Raw genomic sequence first — 19748 nt, 5'->3', positions numbered from 1 at the left:
GATGACAACAAAAAGGGATCAAGAGCGAGATTGCAGTGCTTACACTATTGGAGTGTTTCTATGTGATGCCAGTTCAGGGCACTACTAGCCCAGGTGCCCCGTGGTAAGATGGCTCCAAAACAGCCTGGACTGTAATTGGCCCATTTATCTCTTCCACTCTGCATTTATGACAGAGCTTCGTGGTCACGTGTGTGTGTGTGTGTGACTCGATAATATCTCAGATCAAATGGTGGTAAGAGGAGGATCCCGCGGCGGCTACAGTGTTGTCCATTATCATGTTATCTGTTGACGTTTGAGTGAAAGAGAGGGTTCCATTGTGCTGTCTGTAGGTGTGAGAGAGGAAGAGAGGGAGAGAGAGAGAGAGAGAGAGAGAGAGAGAGAGAGAGAGGGAGAGAGAGGGAGAGAGAGGGAGAGAGAGAGAGAGAGAGAGAGAGAGAGAGAGAGAGAGAGAGAGAGAGAGAGAGAGAGAGAGAGAGAGAGAGAGAAGGAGAGAGAGAGAGAGAGAGAGAGAGAGAGAGAGAGAGAGAGAGAGAGAGAGAGAGAGAGAGAGAGAGAGAATCCAAAAATGCGAATGTTTTTTCAGTGACAACAACACACAATCACAAGTGTAAGTTTGTCTATTAGAGAATGTGACAACCTTTCTGTTTTCTCTTTGTTTTTGTCATGCCATAACTTCTGTGTATCATAAGGGAGATTGGAAACAGACTTTGTTCTATATAATGAGATGACATTAGATAAGCGTTTGAGAGAATGAGGTTGGAAATACATATGCACATTTAGTTAAAACATAGATCATCTCGTGGACTTTTTCACCTTGTAATTATTTGTGTATCTCCTCCTCCTATGCTGCATATTAACCTTATTAAGGTCCCAAAAGCTGAGGAAACCAAGAAATCCAAGGTTCAACATACACACACGCACACAAACACACAGACACACACACCAACAAACACAACGCACATACGGCATACATAAACACACACACACACACGCACACAGAGAAACACACGATGCACTCACTCAGACTCACAGATGCACACATACACATGCATGACAACTAGTGCTACATGGGTATTGTGTCTCGTGTCTGCGGATCTCAAGTGAGTTTGTGTTGATGCAGTGTCCTCCATTCCCTTGCATGTGACCTGTCTCATTGTGTTTCTGGGGTTCTGCCCCCCACCGCCCTCCCGCCTTTATCTCCTCATCATCTGTCAGCCTCTGAAGTCCCCTCAAAGCCCCTTCAAACCACATCAAACATTTCTCAGGACCCTTCCACACCCTGAGAATCAGATACCTCCTGAATTGATGGATTAGAAGTCCAATAGACCACCGGGTGCCAATTGATCCACTCTGGCCTGCCAGTCGTCTCTCTCAACTCCAGAATATAATCAGACCGGCGGCCTGTTGGTGGTGTTGGGTGAAACAGTCACTCAGCACTCTAAGAGTTCACAGAAGCAGCGTCGTGAGCCGACTACCAACCAGCCAAACGGCAAACTTGTGGTCATCCCAGAGGCTAACAGACTCCATCAAAGGCCGGGCTCACAGCTCTGACATCATCAGAGGGTGACGCAGCCCTGTTTATGATTGAAGATGACTGTGCATTTCATGTTGCGTCACTGCCCGCAAGCTTGTTTGAAAGGAATCATTGTCGATTACTGTGCTGTGTTAAAAATAATATGTGTTTAGTCCTTTGGCTGCAGCCGTAGAACATAGCCCCTCATTTATCATCTATCCACGCTCAATACAATGTGTGGATGGTTTGTACTAACCATGTTTGTTGTGGTTGCTCTTTTCACAGGATGACTACATACCCTACCCACGAATAGAAGATGTGAGTTTTTATTCAATGAGTTACTCACATATAAAATTGTTATTGCCTTGTCCTCACCCAGGAGAAATATCTCTGCCAGACATATTCTCAGAGAAACTATCAAACACATTCTGCTCTCCCCTGCTATGCAATGCTATTCTCTCTCTCTCGCTCTCTCGCTCTCTCTCTCTCTCTCTCTCTCTCTCTCTCTCTCTCTCTCTCTCTCTCTCTCTCTCTCTCTCTCTCTCTCTCTCTCTCTGTCCCCCCTCAGGTCCTGGAGAAGGGGGGTCCGTACCCGCAGGTCATCCTGCCCCAGTTTGGGGGCTACTGGATCGAGGATGCTGAGGCGCCTGTGGGTACCCCCACCTCGTCCGAGTCCAGCTTCTGTGAGGAGGAGGAGGTGGAGGACGGCGGTGGAGGAAGTGGGGGCAGCCCCGGCGCCGGTCACGGGTACCGCTTGGAGTGTAACGGCACTGCGCGCGCCTACCGCAAACACTTCCTTGGCAGGGTGAGTTTTACTGTGGATGTGTGTGTGCAGGTGTGTGTGTGTGTGTTTGTGTGTCTTTGTATGTGTGTGTGTGTGTGTGTGTGTGTGTGTGTGTGTGTGTGTGTGTGTGTGTGTGTGTGTGTGTGTGTGTGTGTGTGTGTGTGTGTGTGTGTGTGTGTGTTGATGGATGGGTGTCTGTTTGTGTGTTTGTGTATGTTGTGGCAACCCAGCTCGGGCACAACGCCCCTGAGTCAGGGGTTAGGTGGTAGAGGCGGTTACCACCCATTTACACCAGGTGGCACAAGTGAGCGCATTGGTGCCAATCAGCGAAATACGGAGCACCTGAGGTCGGAGCAGTTGGAGAACCATGGCTTAAAGAGCCTGCTTCAACACTGGTTCTCCTGTTGAGAGACTGATCCATTAGGTGGAGAGACTGACAAACAGTGTTTGTATTAACTAATTACTCCGTTGTTACATCGCCGTTACTGTACGTTAAATGCAATGCAGTACTATAAATTGATTGAATAAACTGCATAATCCGAACGCACCCCTGGCTGCAAACACAAACTGCTAGTGAGGAGACCGGGTGGGTTAACAACAAGATATGCGATTATGATTGGCTAAGGCAGGGTCATGTTTCATGGTAGCCAATCGGAGCCTGTGTTTTTATACTAAGCCAGGACACGTGCGCCACACACACACACACACACACGCACACACCAAACAGATTCGATGAAGCAGCAGAAATGGCGAGTCCGGAGCAATCCGATGAAAAGTTGGCATTTTCTGTAGTATTCGGCAGATGTTCCACAGCCTTTGCAACCAAGCAAATTAAAAAATCAATTGGAAGTATATCAGGGCCTTGAATGGGCAGTTCAACAATTTAACACATTAAGGCCAGGTGAAAACTGTTCAGAAAAATCGAAATTCTTTGACACAGAGGAACTTTTTTTTTTACAGTAACGCAAATAGTAACTTTCCCTGGTAACTAGTTACTTTTATTATAGAGTAATTCAGTTACTTACTCAGTTACTTTTTGGAACAAGTAGTGAGTAACTATAACTAATTACTTTTTTAAAGTAACGTTCTCAACACTGCTGACGAATAGACCGAGGAATACCCAGGGGGACGTGATTCCGGACAGATGGACACCGCCGGGTATTCCTCCCAGGTTTTTTGTATTTTTTAGTAAGATACTTACGTTTGAAATAAACGTGGCTTTTTGGTTTGCGAAAGAAGAATCGTGTGCTGATTAGGGGGAGGTTGGTCCCTCACCAAGCCGGGTTGCCACCATCTGTGTGTGGGTTTGTTTGTGTGTGTTCGTTTGTTTATGAGTGCGGGTATGTATGTGTGTTTGTGTATCTGTTAGTGTGCGTGTGTACCATTTATCAGCGTTCTTGAATGCTTTATTTTCACATCTGGACAAAAGGAAAGATGAAAAAGTTGGCAACAATGCTCAAATATACTGTACATGCAAATTCTAAATGCATACCCATATGCACATATATAACGTGCGTGTGTATGTGAGTCAACTTCCCACGCTGCCTTGTGTCTTGCCATGAGGGTGACCTACCTTTCGTGGACTTGATCTTTGCTCTATGCCCGTGCAGGAGCACATGAACTACTACTGCACCGGCAGCAGTATAGGACACCTCATCATGTCGCTGAAACAAGAGGAGGCGGAGAGCCAGGAGTTTTTGCGTATCATGCTCAGGTACATAATTGAATAACCCTCTGCTGCTCCTCGTTATCGTCAGATTATGCAAATCAAAATGATTTACATTGCAGGCGGCCGGTGTGGCTAAGTAGAACGACCTGCGTGCCTGTTGTACAGCGGTTATAAAGCCTCGCTCTGTTAATAGTTAGTTTGCCGGTTTCACTGAATGTTGTTCGACAAGAACGGGATCCGTCCTTATAAGCGGAGTCGCCGCCATAGAAATCCTAAACACTTGTTGTAATAACCTCAGGTTGGTTTATGTATTGAACACTGTGTCGTCCTATTGCAGGGCGAGAACCAAGACTGTCCACGACAGGATTTCTCTGGCAGGCCTCAGCCAGCTGCCCAGCGTACCTCAGATAGCCAAGGTAGGCTTCCCCCCACCATTGTGCAGAGTCCACTACACATGGACCCCATGACCTACCACGCGAACACCACACTGCTACAGGGCCGCCAACAGCTCAGAAGATACTTCAGTTTGAACTTTTCAGTGGAAAACAAATCCAGGGCGTGGAATCTGTGATTTCCGCGATTAGCTGAACCAGCACTTCCAGTACAGATCCACAGACCTGGAAATCATTAGGTATTGATTTTGCTGTTCCCATCCAAACTTTGATTCAATGTTGAGCTGTGAGCTACCCTAAGGAATAGGTACCGTTGAAGCTTAACACGTAGGAAATAACTGACTTGAGGCAGTGTCTAGTCTAGTGTTTGGGCTCTGACCAGGGAGAGGACGGGGTTTAAAAAGTCCCATCTGTTTCTCCAAAGGCCCATGACTGATCCCCTCCCATAGAAACAGCAGGGCGGTCTGAGGTTGTTATGAAGAGTCATCTAGGGGCATAGCATGAGCTTCTCTAATTGCCCCATCTGTCCCCTGTTGAAATGAAACCCCTGCTCATCTTCTGTCTTCCATAGCTCCTGTGCGATGACGCCACAGGCCTGAAGTTCAGCCCGGTCCTTTACCCCAGGGTGAGTGCACCTCACTGGAGAGATCCCTGGGGCTCCATATAATGACACCTCGCACAACTTTCCACCACCACTTGTGATCTCATTAGTATGTCAGGCACACTAGCGCTCACTTTCCACTATCGTATTTGGATTGAAAGTGCTCACATCTGTGTTAACATACCCTCTATCGCTTGTATCAGATTGACATTGGCAGGCCTCTATGAATAACAATGGGCAGTAATCTCAAGGCTAAATCAACGTCCTGTTCCCAATTGTTTGGGATAACACCCAACACCATTGGGACACTGAAAGCTGTAGGTTTGAGTCTATTGGTGTGAAATGAGAACCATCACAGTTTTTGATACTAAGCCAATGCTGTCTTAGTAAATACGTGCTGTGTAAGTATTAAGAATGGGCTGACATTATCCAGCTTCCATCTCTGAACCCAGAAGAAATTTACTAGGATCAAGAGTAAAGTAAAGTGAAGACAAGTAAAAAAAGACTACACAATGACATGGCATAAAGCTGTGAGTGAGAGAGAGGGGAGGGCTGAGGGGGTGGCTGAGTCAACTTTTAAGGATTTTATTCTCTTGTACAAATGGGGTACTCGACTTGACAACTAACTCCTCTCAGTGGGTACCATGTGAGGAACCATTTTCCTCAGGATTGCCTCGGGGAAAAGTAAAAAACGTGTGTGTGTGTGTGTGTGTGTGTGTGTGTGTGTGTGTGTGTGTGTGTGTGTGTGTGTGTGTGTGTGTGTGTGTGTGTGTGTGTGTGTGTGTGTGTGTGTGTGTGTGTGTGTGTGTGTGTGTGTGTGTGATGCAAAAACAAATTGAGCGATGCTCTCGCCGTTGGCTGTGACGGTCTGTCACATGTCGACCTCACAGGACCCAAATAAGATAAACGCCTCACCTGCCAGCTCTGTTATTAAATTAAATTCTCTCTCGCTCTCTTCTCTGCCTCTCCATCATCCACCCTCTCTCTTCAACATGCAGGGTTCCCAGTTGATAGTGGCTTATGATGAACATGAGCTCAACAACACCTTCAAGTTTGGGGTCGTCTACCAGAAATTTGGACAGGTGAGGGAAAGAGTCGCAGTCTTCGTGACGTCTGTGATGCTGGCCGGGGGAGGGGGCTGGTTGCATTTAAAAATATTTTTAACTAATGAAGAAAGATGTGGTGGCGTTATAAGTGGGAAAATAAGATTAATAGATTAATACCAGCTCATCCCCGACCAATACTGACGATAACTATTAATCCCCCAGGGGAGAATTCAGGAGGCACAGCCGCAAGAATTAAGACGGCCAAACTACAGATAAGAAAATAGTGTTGAAATAACAATGAACAGAATACAAAAAGACAAATAGTACACATATGCCATGCTAATAAGCAGTAATCACACAGACTACAAACAAGCCAATGTCCACGTGTAATGGGTTTGAATTCACACCATCCATGCAAAAGTTTCAAATGGTCAAGGGTCAAAAGGGGTGGGTTGGTCAGTATCAGTATCAAGTGTATATGGAAAAAATATCTATTCATCACAGAGCGTTCAGGTTTAGAAGAAACTAGGGACTCAGGCACTGCTGTAAAGTCAGATGTCTGCATAATGTGTGTGTGCATAAAGGAAGGCCTGAAACGCCTGGTTTGGCACCTGGGGGGAGATAAGCTAATGGCTGAAGCTGCTCCACACCTCCACATAGCTCCTCTTAGAGGGCATGTGAGGGGAGTGTCCAGGATTTGTCTTGGATGGTTTGCATTGTGTGTTATGATAACTATGTTTACATTATGACCTGTTTTTCTCTTGTTTTGTGAACTTATCATTGCATCATTATTTATTCATTCGTCCATCCCACCACGACCATCACCCTGTGCGTTCACCAGACGTCAGAGGAGGAATTGTTTGGAAACAATGAGGAAACGCCAGCTTTCCGGGAGTTCCTGGATGTTCTGGGAGAAAACATTGAGCTGCAGGACTTTAAAGGGTGAGTGGGGACAGAATGAGACAGAAAATATGGTATGACATTCAAATGCAATGAAGTAAAATAAACTCATAACAAGTAACTGAAGGACATAGTTGATTAAAGTTCAGATATTTGCTCAACCACGAGCACAGTTTGTCTGGACGGTTCAATATTTTACTTTAACATGGAATAAAGTGCTTAGCGAGCTCATTCTGGGCTCTAACGGGCTGCATCGTCAAGTAATCAGAGCTTTGTCTATTATCTTTATTGTCCCGTTGGCTTTTCAGTACAGACCTATAGCATGTTTTCCCCGCAGTATGCCTGACCGTCTCCGTTACACAGTATTTACCGTGGCATGCAATTTTATAACCGGCCAGAGCAAGAACAAACGCTTTATGCGTGTCTGAAAGTGAAGACAAACTGTCAACCTGCTTGTGTGTGCAATTCTGTTCCGGTAGGTTCCGTGGGGGGCTGGACGTTTCCCACGGACAGACGGGCATGGAGTCGGTCTACACCGTCTTCAGACAGCGAGATATCATGTTCCACGTCTCCACCAAGCTTCCCTACACTGAGGGGGATGTGCAGCAGGTACTTTACCTCCCTCTTTGTCAATGGGACAGCACCATCTCTGGTGAAACACAGATACTGCAGCGTTGTGTCTGAAAGTGATGTCAAAGCCCTTGCCAGTGAATTCTACCTAAGGTTACTATAAAGATGAAAGCTGGATTATGTATTACTGTATTCAATAACAATCATGCCATGTTGTGACGGTAGAATGCTATGCATTTAAATGCTACAAATTTCATTACCGACCATCTGTTCAGCTAATTGACAATATCTCATCTCCTTCTCTGCTTCCACAGCTCCAGAGGAAAAGACACATAGGAAATGACATTGTGGCGGCCATCTTCCAGGAAGATGCCACTCCGTTCGTCCCGGACATGATCGCCTCCAACTTCCTGCATGCCTACGTACTGGTGCAGGTCCAGGACCCATGCACGGAAAACACCATGTACAAGGTGCCAATCTATTAGAAAACACCAATTACAAGTTACCATTCAGCGGCTCTATAGAAAACACCTACAAGGTACCAGTCAGCAGATCTATAGAACACACCACATACAAGGTACCAGTCATACTTTCCCTGGTCAGCATGCAGTGCTATAAGTCACAAGTCAAATAACACATTCATACTTTGGTAATACATGTATTGATATGGACTTATGGATATTAAGGCTATTCCAAAGAGTCAAATCCTTTGTTGTGACATGTGTTGCAAAAGCCATGGCATGCTAAACGTTTTGAGTTAGCCCATTGAATTTAATCAGGGTCTAATTGTACTTGTCAAGTGAAAGAAAATCGCTGTCAGACACAGAGATTACCAGTATTTATTAATAAACCGGGGAACATTTCAGACACATACTTATTTTAGTAATCATTCGTCGTCGACCTATACACGTTTTAACATCAGAGCCCCTCCACTTCAAACAACCCCCTTCTGAACGACGAGCTGTGTGTGAGCTCCGTGTGTCTGTGTGGTCGCAACAGGTGTCCGTCACAGCCAGGGAAGACGTTCCACCTTTCGGACCTCCCCTCCCTAACCCGGCTGTCTTCAGGAAGGTGAGAGGGGGAGATGGAGAGAAGGAGAAGGAAATGGGGGGGGGGCGGTAGGAGCTAAGGGACAAGAGGGGTAAAATATGTATGGTGATGATGTTATTTTGGGAGTGAGACTAGCAGAGTTCTTAAATAAAATGACACACACTCACAAAGTTTCAATTTGGAAATCCCGATGAACTCGACGGTGTGGCTGAAGGTCACCTCAGCGCCCCTCTGGTTTATCCATCCCTCCCATGTTCTGCCTCCTCTGGTGTTCTCTCTTTTCTCTATCTCCCTGACCTCTGCATCTCCCCCCCCCCCCCCCCCCTTTCTTACCCTCTCTCCAGGGTCCCGAGTTTCGAGACTTCCTGCTGACGAAGCTGATCAATGCAGAAAATGCCTGCTACAAGTCAGACAAATTTGCCAAACTAGAGGTGACACAGTCGCTTACACAGTCAGATAGAAACACACCCCCGCATGCACGCACGCATACACACACACACGCACACACACATGCACACAAGTACGCACGCACGCAGGCACACACGCACGTTTTTTCTCAATCATCTCAATCATTATCTCCCCGATGATAAATGGCTGTGTGTGTGTGTGTGTGTGTGTGTGTGTGTGTGTGTGTGTGTGTGTGTGTGTGTGTGTGTGTGTGTGTGTGTGTGTGTGTGTGTGTGTGTGTGTGTGTGTGTGTGTGTGTGTGTGTGTGTGTGTGATTCAGGGCCGAACGCGGGCTGCATTGCTGGACAACCTCCATGATGAGCTACACAGACAGAGCCAGGCCACGCTGGGCGTGAGCGTGGCTGGCGACGACGACCGACTGGAGAACGGCGGTCACGGAGGGCTGCTGGAGTCCTTCAAGGTGAACCACTTCATTCATTAGTCACGAAAACTCATTAAAAGTAAAGCAACAAAAAAGACATGACCTTTTTAATAAGGCCCAAAGCAGCCTTCAGAGATTTGTATTGTTTAGTTGATCACCTTTCCGAGGGCGGCTTGGAGAATTTGAGTTATTTTTACGATCGCCTTGTGTGTCTGGATATGACCCGATGATTCTCAGCCCCCATGTGTACCCCTGTGAACTTTGCAGTCTTCTTTAAGCATCTGTTTGTTTGTGTGTATGGGCATTAATTTGTGTGTGTGTGTGTTTGTGTTTGCCCTCGTGTGTGTGTGTGTGTGTTTGTGTGAGCTATTTGCATTTGCGTGTGAGTTCTCTCATCTTGCTGCATTGCAATCTCTTCAGTCATCTAATGTTTCACCAAGATGCTGCTCATAGTGAAAGTCGATAGGCGTGTGTGTGTGTGTGTGTGTGTGTGTGTGTGTGTGTGTGTGTGTGTGTGTGTGTGTGTGTGTGTGTGTGTGTGTGTGTGTGTGTGTGTTAATGCACATAGCTGACCATATGGTTCTCTTCACAGGTGTTGTGGACAGCTATGTTGTACTTTCTACAGTCAGCCACTGGGGGTGCTGTTTTTTTTGCTGCACTGGCAATTATTGTTTACTACTGTTTACTGACTACTTAAAAATCTTTGTAAATGCATTTCAATAATAATAAATACTTTTTCCGCATGAGTTGTTTGTTTTATTAATACGTATGTAATACATGTACAAAGAAAGACTGAATATATATTAATACGATGCAGACTTCTGTCCATGCTCAAATTTTCTGACTGTTAGGAATCAGTACCCAAACCAAGAATACCTCATGAAAGAGGATGTCTCTTTGTATCATTGTACTGACTGTGCTAATTATAACATACTAACTAACTGTCTCACTGTATCTTCTGGGCTTTTCTTTATCTGCTCACTCCACAACTAACCTTCCCTTACTCTCTGATTGTCACTCTCTTCCTCCCTTCCTCCCCTCTGTCTCCTCTGTCTCTACCCTCCCTCTTATCCGCCCCCCGTCCCCCAAACTTCCAGAGGGCCATGCGTGTGCGGAGCCACTCCATGGAGACCATGGTGGGGCCACATCGCCACCGCAGCCCCGGGGTGGGCGGCGGGGTCCCGGCCAGCCTCAGCGGGGGGGTGCTGCCCCAGAGCTCCAGCGAGCTGACCAAAAGCACCTTCAATGTGAGTGCGGGGGGGGGGGGGGGGGGTAGGGGCATAACTGATGCAACAAACTCAAGGAGTGGGGAACCCTTTTCCTTGCTTGTTTTTCTGATACTGCAAATTATTCGAAAAACGTAAATTTCTTCTCCTTATCATTGTTGTTGTTCTTGTTGTTCTTGTTCTTGTTCTTGTTCTTGTTCTTGTTCTTGTTCTTGTTCTTGTTCTTCTTCTTCTTCTTCTTCTTCTTCTTCTTCTTCTTCTTCTTCTTCTTCTTCTTCTTCTTCTTCTTCTTCTTCTTCTTCTTCTCTGGAACTACTAACTGGTTTCCCAGGCAGCTCACATGTGTGTATTGAGCAAGATATCGGAATGCACATTCCGGTAGTAGGATGGACCACAGCTGACCAAATGCTACCCCATAATACTCAGCAGCATTTCCTCCTAGTCCAACTGCTACCCCCCCCCCCCCCCCCCCCCCCCCCCCCCGTCCCACCCATTAGTTAATTCTCACCTGTTGACTCTTGGAGGGCCACCACTGCCCTCTAGTGGTTTGCATCTGTCACGATCACATGCTTGTGGGTACTGCTCAGAACAGAGCAGTGGGTTGATGTTGTATTATATACTTTATTTGAGGGTCTCTTGTGGTCCACGACTGAACCCCACCATGTGTCTCGGGTTGTGTTACCTTCGCCTTCCAGCCTCCAGTGATGTCAGCCAAATCCCCGCTAAAGAGCCCCGTGAAGCGCCGCTCCGGCCTCTTCCCCCGCCTCCACTCCAGCACGGAGAACCCCTCCGACAGACAGTCGCGCAGGTCAGACACTCCTCTCACTTCTCTCACTCCTCTCACTCTCTACCCTCCCCAGTGACTATTCTTTAGGATTCACCCTCAGCAGCTGCTCTTTATTGTACCACAGCGTGGTTGAATGCTTGATTCTGATCGGTCAATAACGTTCCAAGGGTGTGCAGGCTCTTTCAGTAAACCACCCCCTGCCTTTTAATGGTTCCTCATCGATGCGACACAAACCCAACGTTAGCAACAACGGTCCAATAGAACATTGAGATTGATTTGGGGTTTATTCCTTACCTATCAACCTTCAGTATCTACTATCATCCATCCATCAGCTTCTACTTTGTGAATCCACCCTCAGGTTCTACTCTTAGAATTCACCCATAGCATGAAAACACTCTTAGCATCTTCCTTTAGAACCAATCGCTTAGTATTGCAACACTGGTTATCTTGGTATCAAAAGATGGAATATATTGCAATGACAACATCCATCGTTTTTTTATGCTGTTTAATTTAAATATTTGTTGTTGTTATTGTTGTTTGTCTTCCCCTAACGACATCCACAGTGACCAGAAGCACCCGGAGGGCTGCTCGCTGTCACAGGAAATGAGGTCAGAGACGTCCTCCAATCCCAGCTCGCCGGAGATCTGCCCCAACAAAGAGAGGTGCCCTCAGAAAGAATAGTTCTGTTAACATTGCATTCAAATGTACCTGTCCTTTATGTTGTGTTCATAATCTACATAGACAGATAACATAAGGTCTGTTTGTATTTAGACCACTTCAATAGTCGTATCATTTTTATTATGTGTCATTCCGACTTCAAGACCTGTAACACACCTTTAAAACCCATTACTCACATACAGCCTAATAAAGACAACTGTAGCGTGAGGTGTGACCGCCCCCTGGATGTGGGTTGTGATGTCCGCAGGCCCTTTGTGAAGCAGAAGGAGTGCAGCAGCCTAAGTGGAAGCACAGGGAGCAGGCCCAACATCTCCCGCTCCTCCTCCAGCACCAGCAGCTTCAGCAGCACCACCGCCGAGACGGAGGCCCTGGAGGAGCTGGACATAGTCAGTACTGCACAATACACATGTGGTGGGGGTGGGGGTGTGGGTAATGATGATGGTGTTGATGATGGTGTTGGTGGTGGTCGTGGTGATAATGATGATAAGGATGGTGATGCTGATGTTGATAGTGGTGGTGGCGGTGGAGGTAATGAGGATGGTGCTGGTGGTGTGGGTGATGATGATGATGATGATGATGATGATGATGATGATGATGATGATGATGATGGTGGTGGAATAATGACTGTGAGGATGATGTTGGTAGGGGTGGAGATAATCAGGATGATGATGATGATGGAGGTGGTGTTGGTGGATAATTGTAGCAGTGGAATTCGATTGTTTAAGATTTGTTCTCACACCTCATCAAAATGAGAAAGACCAAACTATTTTGAAACCGTGGTATTGGGTAGCCTGGAATAAACCTTACAAAAGAACACCTGTGAGTGAAGCACAGGCTCTCTCTCTGGAACAAGATACATTCATGCAGAGGAATTTCCTCCTCAGTGAGCGTGTGAGGAGCTCCCCAGGGGTGTGTTAACACGTTCTTAATTGAGCGTGTGTTCGTAGTAATCAAAGTCTCAGGTGTCAAAGCCTTCATTTATTTCATGTCCTGTAATTAGCCAGACGTGATACCAGCTGACAGAGACTCTCCCTCCATGTCCCTGTTGGCTATTGTTCAGACGCCATGTTGGTGCCTTGTGTTTAGCTGTGTACACAGCTGCAGCATATGCTTTAAATACCTCTCAGGATGCAGAGAAATGAGAGGGATGTACATCATCACGTCATACTGGTCATAATGATAACAAATATCTTCTGAGCCATTCCTATCAGCTAAGAAATTCTCTCATTCCCACTTTTATGATTAGCTCTCGTGACCAAATTAGTTTCTTTCTCCTTCTTCTCCTTTACTTGTGGAAGAAAACCCTCTAATAACAAAACCCTAAACGTTTACCCGCTAGTCTTGTTTTGACATGATGCTTCCTCCCTTATCTCTTCCTGCTCTTGGTTCCCCCCCGGTCCCCTGCTTCCTGCTCTCTCCAAGGCCAGCCATGCCTCCATGGCCTCCTCCCTGGTCTTCAGCCCCTGCCTCAGCACAGACAGCCAAGGAACCAGCACCCCGGTCATCATGTGCCGCAGTCCCACAGGTGTTGTGGAAATACACACATGCACACACCAGCCCATGAAAAAACACCTATTCTTACACGCAAGCATATGCACACATACTGTACAAACACGTCCATGAACACACAGTGTTTCCCATTGGTTTTTCAGAGACTATGGTGGGTGGCTCGCAATCAAGTGACTTACAAACTGCTGGTATTAATATTAATGTTGATGACACAATGTAAAGGGTCATACTAAATGCGGTTGAGGAGTTTTCAGAAAGCATTTAAGAAAATAGGAAAACAAAAATTACTAAAACACAGTGCTGAGCCTTTATACTACTAGTTTATTATTCTTATTCTTATTATTAATATTCTTATTATTAATAATATTAAATTCATAGATTCTGAGTATACCAAATATTCCCTCGCTCCCCCCCCCCCCCAACCCACACACACTCTTACACACACATAGCTGCCCTTAATACAGACTGCTGGGTTTAACCCAAACAAAGTAACTCAGATATTTTGAGTTTGTCTTTTTTTCTTTTTTTCTTTTGGAAACTATGGCGGTCAAATTTAGACTATGGCGGTCAAATTTAGACTATGGCGGTGCGCCTTAGTCCTGTCAATGTGTGGGGAACACTGTGTAGACATTTATACACAAGCACATGAACACAACCACAACTCAACTCAAACTCAAACCCAAACCGGGAGCACCTGAAAACACACAGATTGCATGTACACGCACACACACACACACACACACACACACACACACACACACACACACACACACACACACACACACACACACACACACACACACACACACACACACACACACACACACACACACACACACACACACGTACAGTGGACGTTTCTTTAGCAATTTATTATATTGATTCTATTTTTTGCATCACTCTTGTCTTTCCAGATGTGAAAACTAAGACGTCTCCCAGGTCAAATTTGAAGTTTCGATTTGACAAGCTGAGCCACTCCTCTACGGTGAGTTCTGCTGCCTTCAGTTCAGCTGGACAGCTTCCTCCGGGAAATCTGTGTTTGCATTGTAACCCAGACCTAAGACGTTAGGCATTTTAATTGGGACGGGGAGATCTTGTACAATATCTTTTGAGAGAAATGTTGATAAAAATTCAATTTTGAAGTGAAGAACATAATGACACTATCACTCTTGTGCAACTTTTTAACTTCTGCTAAACCTTTCTATCCTTCCTTCCTGTTGCTATTCTTATTAGTCTGATTAGACCGATGAAGCGGAACTACAGACTGTTTCTCAACATTGGGAAACAACAAGGCTCAAGGAGCTATCCTAGCGTTCAACAAACAAAAGAGTACCACAGACGACTGTATAAGCCCACTGTCAACGCACTTCACTAAGCCAAGCGGCATCCCTCTGAGAGACGGACGCACCGTCTGTACGCAGGGGGTCTGCTGGTGAATACTGTGAGAGTATATTCAAGACAAACTGGAGCGCAAGTGTCGCTTTTATCCTTAGCTACAGATATCAATGTTAATGCCTAACTGATGGTATCGCCACAGGCTGCTTTCCAGTTGCCAATAAAACTGTCGTTGTTCACACATACATACAAGCCATTTGTCAACTGTGAGTGTGGAATGGGCAGGACTGTCTAGCCTAGAGGTACGCAAACAGGGGATTTACGGATCAATTAAGGAGAGACTATGGCTGAACTGTTACTTGTCGTGTTAAATGTGGATTAATTTATACAAATAACAAATGCTATATCAACTACAAAAACACCAGAAGAATCAACTTTTTCCTTTGTCTCCCTGTAATGGTATATCAGAAAGAATCCCAATATAAAAACATCCCAAAACGATACCATACATAACACCCATACTTGCTTATATAACACACATACAGTACACACACCATACATGATCTACACAAACACACACTGTAGCATACTGCACAGAAGCAGCACTTCTTCCTAACCCCCTAGCCCTTTCCCCTGCCCTATCTGAAGACCTTTAGCTCTTTGTGAGCCTCCAAGTGGTCCGGTTCTGTTTGTGACATCATGAGTACAGTGAACCTCACACTCAAGCCATGCTAAAATAAGCTTATTGCTTGTGCAACATAATTGAAGTACCCTTTCATGGAGGTTCTTTAGGAAGGAGGGAGTCTGTTAGTGCTCATCAAATCAATAGCTATCTTAAAACTATACAATCCATCCTATTGTGCCATTACCTTATTTTAGCCAAAGTTGCGCCTTACAATCTATCTAAAAACACACTTTCAGCATCGGTCTCGTCTCTCTCTCCCTTGCTCCCTTCCTCTTTTGCTTCTCATTTAGGAAGTAGAGGTACATTTGGACCTGGTCGTAGTACTTATGAGAGTTTAGCACGAAATATGCTGCAGATCCTCGTTGCACATTCTGAAACCATGTTAGGAAAATACATCCCAAATGCAGCTATACGTACTTGTATCTGTGTTAATGTTTGATGTAATCTTTGCAGTTCTAATCGACCCACCACGTGGGAGAGTTGAACTTGATGTGGCATTCTATGGTTTTTCGACCAGATTGAACATCTGTCTAAAACACCGGACTTGGGAGCTTTAATAGAAGCACATAGGATCATGCATATTATTAACGCTTTGTGAGTTTTAAGCTAAGCTCAACATTTCTCTGAACAGATTTGCAAAAGGCAATTGCGGGCGACTACGGAAAAAAATAACAGAATAGTGAATAGCTCTTGAGTGCAGTCTCGTTTAACCCAGAGGGGTGTAAAATAAACATTGCAAGCACAAGCAGCAAAGGAAGGGGAAAGCTATTTTCGTAATTTGACCAAATAACTCAAAAATGTATTTGAGAAATACAGATTCCGAGGCAGGCTACAATAATTGTGAAATAATTCACTGTTTCTTTCAGAGAGGGTTAATCATTTCCTCCCTCAGGGAAGTAGGCCTGCGAGAGTAATTTTAAAGGAAACGGCTGCTGGCTAGGAAGTGTAAGTTCAGGGTACTTTCCTTTCTGGAGAAGTACTCAACAAGCAAACAGTCCCAGATAGCAACACTGTTTGTGTGTACACATGTATACACACTGAAGGCCTCTTTGTTTTATTATTGTCCACAGTAGAGGTTACAATTTTGAACAGCAGGTGAGAATAGGAGCAATTGACGAATAACAAGTCCTATGTCTTTATCATTGTAGCGGGTATTGCCTACACAGCCTTCTCTCTGTAATTTATTCAGTTATGCCTTTTGTTGCATTGATGTCATGTAAAATAAATGTAACTGCTGAGTATGCTAATGAAAGATATTAACGAAATAATTAAATATACATTAATTTATTAGAGGCCTAAAAAATGTATATGTATATTTGGTTGTAATGTGCCATTGAGAGTTTATTCTGAAATAAAATGTTGTATTTTGTGTCATATTGTATGTGTTGTTTTTCACTCAATGGTATGTGTTACATCATCAATCCCACATAATTGTCACGCAGAACAAGCACATATTATAAAACGTTCCAATCTGTGGGAAAATGTAGCCTGTTCAATACAATAAAGTGAATTTTGCCACACACAATTAAAACAAAGAATACAAAATCCCTCTGCCGAGCTGTGGAGAAGGGGAGGTGGTATTATGCAACCAACGAGAGGGTGGATTTTCTAAAGTGATCGATACACACTATTTCCGGAATGTCCAAGCATTTCCTGGTTAAACCAGATGAAGCCAGCCTCATACCATACTTTTAGAGAGTTGTCTGATGGGTTTGTAGTGGGTTTTGTTGATAGCTGTCGAAAACGAACACTTGAAGTGATCTGCTAAACATGTTAGCTTATTTAAGTGTGTAGTTCAAACTTTTGATTCATTTAACTAAACTAAAAACACAATTGAAGTAACGCCATATAATCCAGCACAACATGGCAGAGCCAGACTCCCACAAACAGCATGACATGGACCACCGGTGATGCCGCCCTTGAGGGGGGTCCTGAAGCATCACATCGCAGCCCCGGCACCGTGCCTTACGGAGGAATAGATGATGGACTGGCTAGGCTCCTGGACTATTTGTGGCTCACGTGAAGCACCAAGTGCGACATCAGCGTACACGAGCTGTAACAGAAGCATTGAATGGTCTAGAAGTGCACCAGAACATGAAACATACAGAACATGCTCCCCTCACTGACTTCCCCGTAACCCTTACCTCACTGCTTGTCCTTCGTTGTTCCTCTGGCTTTGAGGAAACTGCAAAAAGAATTGGATCTTTATATGTACAGACGGTATATAATTGTAGCCCCAACAGTCATTCATGCGCACAGTGAATGATGTGTGGGCCATAGGCTAAATTCTACATCACAAACACACAATATCTGATTTCAAGGATACCTTTAGAAAGCCGGGAATTGTTTGTCTGTGGTATCGGGCATCGGGGGAGAGGTTGTGGGATCTGATTGTATCGGAATGTATCCAGAGTGCAGCGCGTCTGAACAGGGTGGGGCCCTGAGCTCAGACAACGAGCCATCAGCAGAAGTAAGAGGGTGCAAAGTAAGGCGGACACAAGGACCAGCGCCCTGTGCCACTCGCTCCTCTCGGGGGCTTAGATGAGAGAAGAAAACAACACAGGTGAAATCTATGAAGATGATGGTGAAGATGGTGGTGGTTGATGTGTTTCTGATTACAGACACTATAAGGCCCATGGGATTAAAGTTTCTACTACCATTTTCATATTGATGAACTTGCATGCACGTTTACAGATGCTCACACACACACACAAGAACACAAACAATCATCTGAATATTACCTGTGAGGATCAGGGATTGCAGATTCCCCTGAGAACTGCCACCCCCTTTCCATTTAACTTTGCATCCATATAGACCTTCGTCAGACTTTTTTAAATTCTGGATTTGGAGAACAAGGCGGGTTTTATTGGCCGACAGCAGGGTCTGAGACGTGAGATGGTTGGGGCAGACCGTGGTGTCCGACTTGTTCGACATGGTGGATATGTGTGTCCAAATCGAGGTCCAATTGTTCTCTCCACAGTGTTGGACAACACAGGACAACAGGACGTCCCCGCCCATTGGAACATGAAATGATTCACGTTTTGCAAAAAGAGCCTGAAAGCATTCTTCAGCATGTACACCTAGAATAGGGTAACCAACTTGTGCACTTCAGTTAAAGGTATTTTTTAAAGTGGAGGTATTATCTCAAACCTGAATGAAAATATGTCATATGGGGCATTCAATGTGATTGACAAAGAAATAAAACAAGAGGAAATGTATTCATTATCTAACCGATACCTATGCAGGCTATACTTTTTTCATACTAGGATATTAATTGACATTCAATCTTAAATAGTAAAGGCATAGGCTAGTCTCAAAGCAAAGTCTCACTAATTTCAAAGTTCACATGACATTTCGTTTTTTTGTAGTATTGAGACATTCGTTCTTGTACTAATAGTAATATCAATGCATTCATTAATATTAATATTGATTGATTGCATTCATGAACAGCCAAAATAACCTTTAAGTACTTTATATTTACTTACAAGTATAGAGACAGCTGAATCCAAAGAAGATATATCCATACATTCTCTTTTATTGAAGATGAATAGCAAACTTGGGTCGCTGTAGGCCACTTTTGATTTCATTTCATACCCGGGACATACTGGCTACTACAATCACTTGATGATATATGCCTTCTACAACGAATCTTTTGAAACGAATCGCAGAAAATGGGCATTCTTGAATCAAGGATGTGTTAGCTCCGCCCTCTCTAACGTTCATCAACGTAGGCTATAACGAAACAATTAAAATAAGCAAATTATGGAAACGAATAGTCTCCATTTGCCTACTTCACAGCCTCTGCACACATTTAATGTACTTTAGTTGTTCATATTTAACGTTAAAATTAGGCGTATATTTATTCAGAGGATGGCCTAGGTGATTCGCTAAACGATGTGTAAGTGTACTTGTAAATGTGAACATTTGGTCAATGTGTCTGTTTTATCAAGCAAAACATAGCTATCTTTTCAGATTAAGGTGACTATATCCCTATTTTGTCTATATCATTCAGTCCTCTACTCTTGGTCTATATTTTCCATATCTCATTATTATGTAAAAAATAAAAAATAGATGCATAAATTAATAAACAGAACTAAATAAATAACTTACAAATAAATACATTCAATAAATAATAAAAGGCTACTAATAAGTGATGACAAGCGTATTGTTACGT

General features: G+C 44.4%; 2 protein-coding genes across 12 annotated transcripts in view; one reads left to right on the top strand and one right to left on the bottom strand.

The window, feature by feature from the left end:
- The window catches only part of rap1gap2a (RAP1 GTPase activating protein 2a), a 77082-nt gene extending 59216 nt beyond the window's left edge, over nucleotides 1-17866 (top strand). For 4 of the 10 annotated variants that reach the window (XM_056610345.1, XM_056610341.1, XM_056610348.1 and 1 more), the window contains 20 exons: nucleotides 868-900; nucleotides 1799-1831; nucleotides 2082-2318; nucleotides 3908-4011; nucleotides 4304-4382; nucleotides 4930-4983; nucleotides 5958-6041; nucleotides 6847-6947; nucleotides 7385-7514; nucleotides 7790-7945; nucleotides 8475-8546; nucleotides 8870-8956; nucleotides 9253-9393; nucleotides 10452-10601; nucleotides 11276-11388; nucleotides 11931-12029; nucleotides 12293-12431; nucleotides 13468-13570; nucleotides 14469-14539; nucleotides 14797-17865. In XM_056610345.1, coding sequence (XP_056466320.1) covers nucleotides 868-900; nucleotides 1799-1831; nucleotides 2082-2318; nucleotides 3908-4011; nucleotides 4304-4382; nucleotides 4930-4983; nucleotides 5958-6041; nucleotides 6847-6947; nucleotides 7385-7514; nucleotides 7790-7945; nucleotides 8475-8546; nucleotides 8870-8956; nucleotides 9253-9393; nucleotides 10452-10601; nucleotides 11276-11388; nucleotides 11931-12029; nucleotides 12293-12431; nucleotides 13468-13570; nucleotides 14469-14539; nucleotides 14797-14865 — 2055 coding nt within the window. In that variant the 3' untranslated portion in view covers nucleotides 14866-17865. Of the gene's footprint in view, nucleotides 1-867; nucleotides 901-1798; nucleotides 1832-2081; nucleotides 2319-3907; nucleotides 4012-4303; nucleotides 4383-4929; nucleotides 4984-5957; nucleotides 6042-6846; nucleotides 6948-7384; nucleotides 7515-7789; nucleotides 7946-8474; nucleotides 8547-8869; nucleotides 8957-9252; nucleotides 9394-10451; nucleotides 10602-11275; nucleotides 11389-11930; nucleotides 12030-12292; nucleotides 12432-13467; nucleotides 13571-14468; nucleotides 14540-14787 lie in introns of all 10 variants that reach the window. The other 6 variants (XM_056610342.1, XM_056610351.1, XM_056610350.1 and 3 more) reach the window with 3 other exon arrangements.
- Nucleotides 14409-19491, bottom strand: si:dkey-52l18.4 (uncharacterized protein LOC560708 homolog). 2 transcript variants are annotated; one of them, XM_056610353.1, is made up of 5 exons: nucleotides 19060-19491; nucleotides 18316-18412; nucleotides 17901-18110; nucleotides 17719-17759; nucleotides 14409-17627 (listed from the first exon to the last, which is right to left on the bottom strand). In XM_056610353.1, the coding sequence occupies exons 1-5, from the start codon at nucleotides 19159-19161 to the stop codon at nucleotides 17514-17516; spliced, it is 564 nt and encodes a 187-aa protein (XP_056466328.1). In that variant the 5' UTR covers nucleotides 19162-19491; the 3' UTR covers nucleotides 14409-17513. The 2 variants fall into 2 exon arrangements, with proteins under 2 accessions (XP_056466328.1, XP_056466327.1); XM_056610352.1 differs by having other exon boundaries at nucleotides 14431-17627; nucleotides 18316-18654; nucleotides 19060-19263.
- Between the last annotated feature and the right edge of the window lie 257 nt (nucleotides 19492-19748).

Source organism: Gadus chalcogrammus, chromosome 16 (assembly GCF_026213295.1).
Source record: "Gadus chalcogrammus isolate NIFS_2021 chromosome 16, NIFS_Gcha_1.0, whole genome shotgun sequence".
Lineage (NCBI taxonomy): Eukaryota > Metazoa > Chordata > Actinopteri > Gadiformes > Gadidae > Gadus > Gadus chalcogrammus.
This window is presented reverse-complemented; position numbering and strand designations above follow the sequence as displayed.

Excerpts from the sequence above, each read along its gene's own strand:
- si:dkey-52l18.4 (XM_056610352.1), bottom strand. The coding sequence starts at position 19,102 with ATGTATGGATATATCTTCTTTGGATTCAGCTGTCTCTATACTT. Across the intron at positions 18,655-19,059 it reads ATTCAGCTGTCTCTATACTT|GTGTACATGCTGAAGAATGC; the intron begins GTAAGTAAATAT and ends ACCCTATTCTAG. Across the intron at positions 17,628-17,718 it reads AACGAAGGACAAGCAGTGAG|CTCGTGTACGCTGATGTCGC; the intron begins GTAAGGGTTACG and ends CTTCTGTTACAG.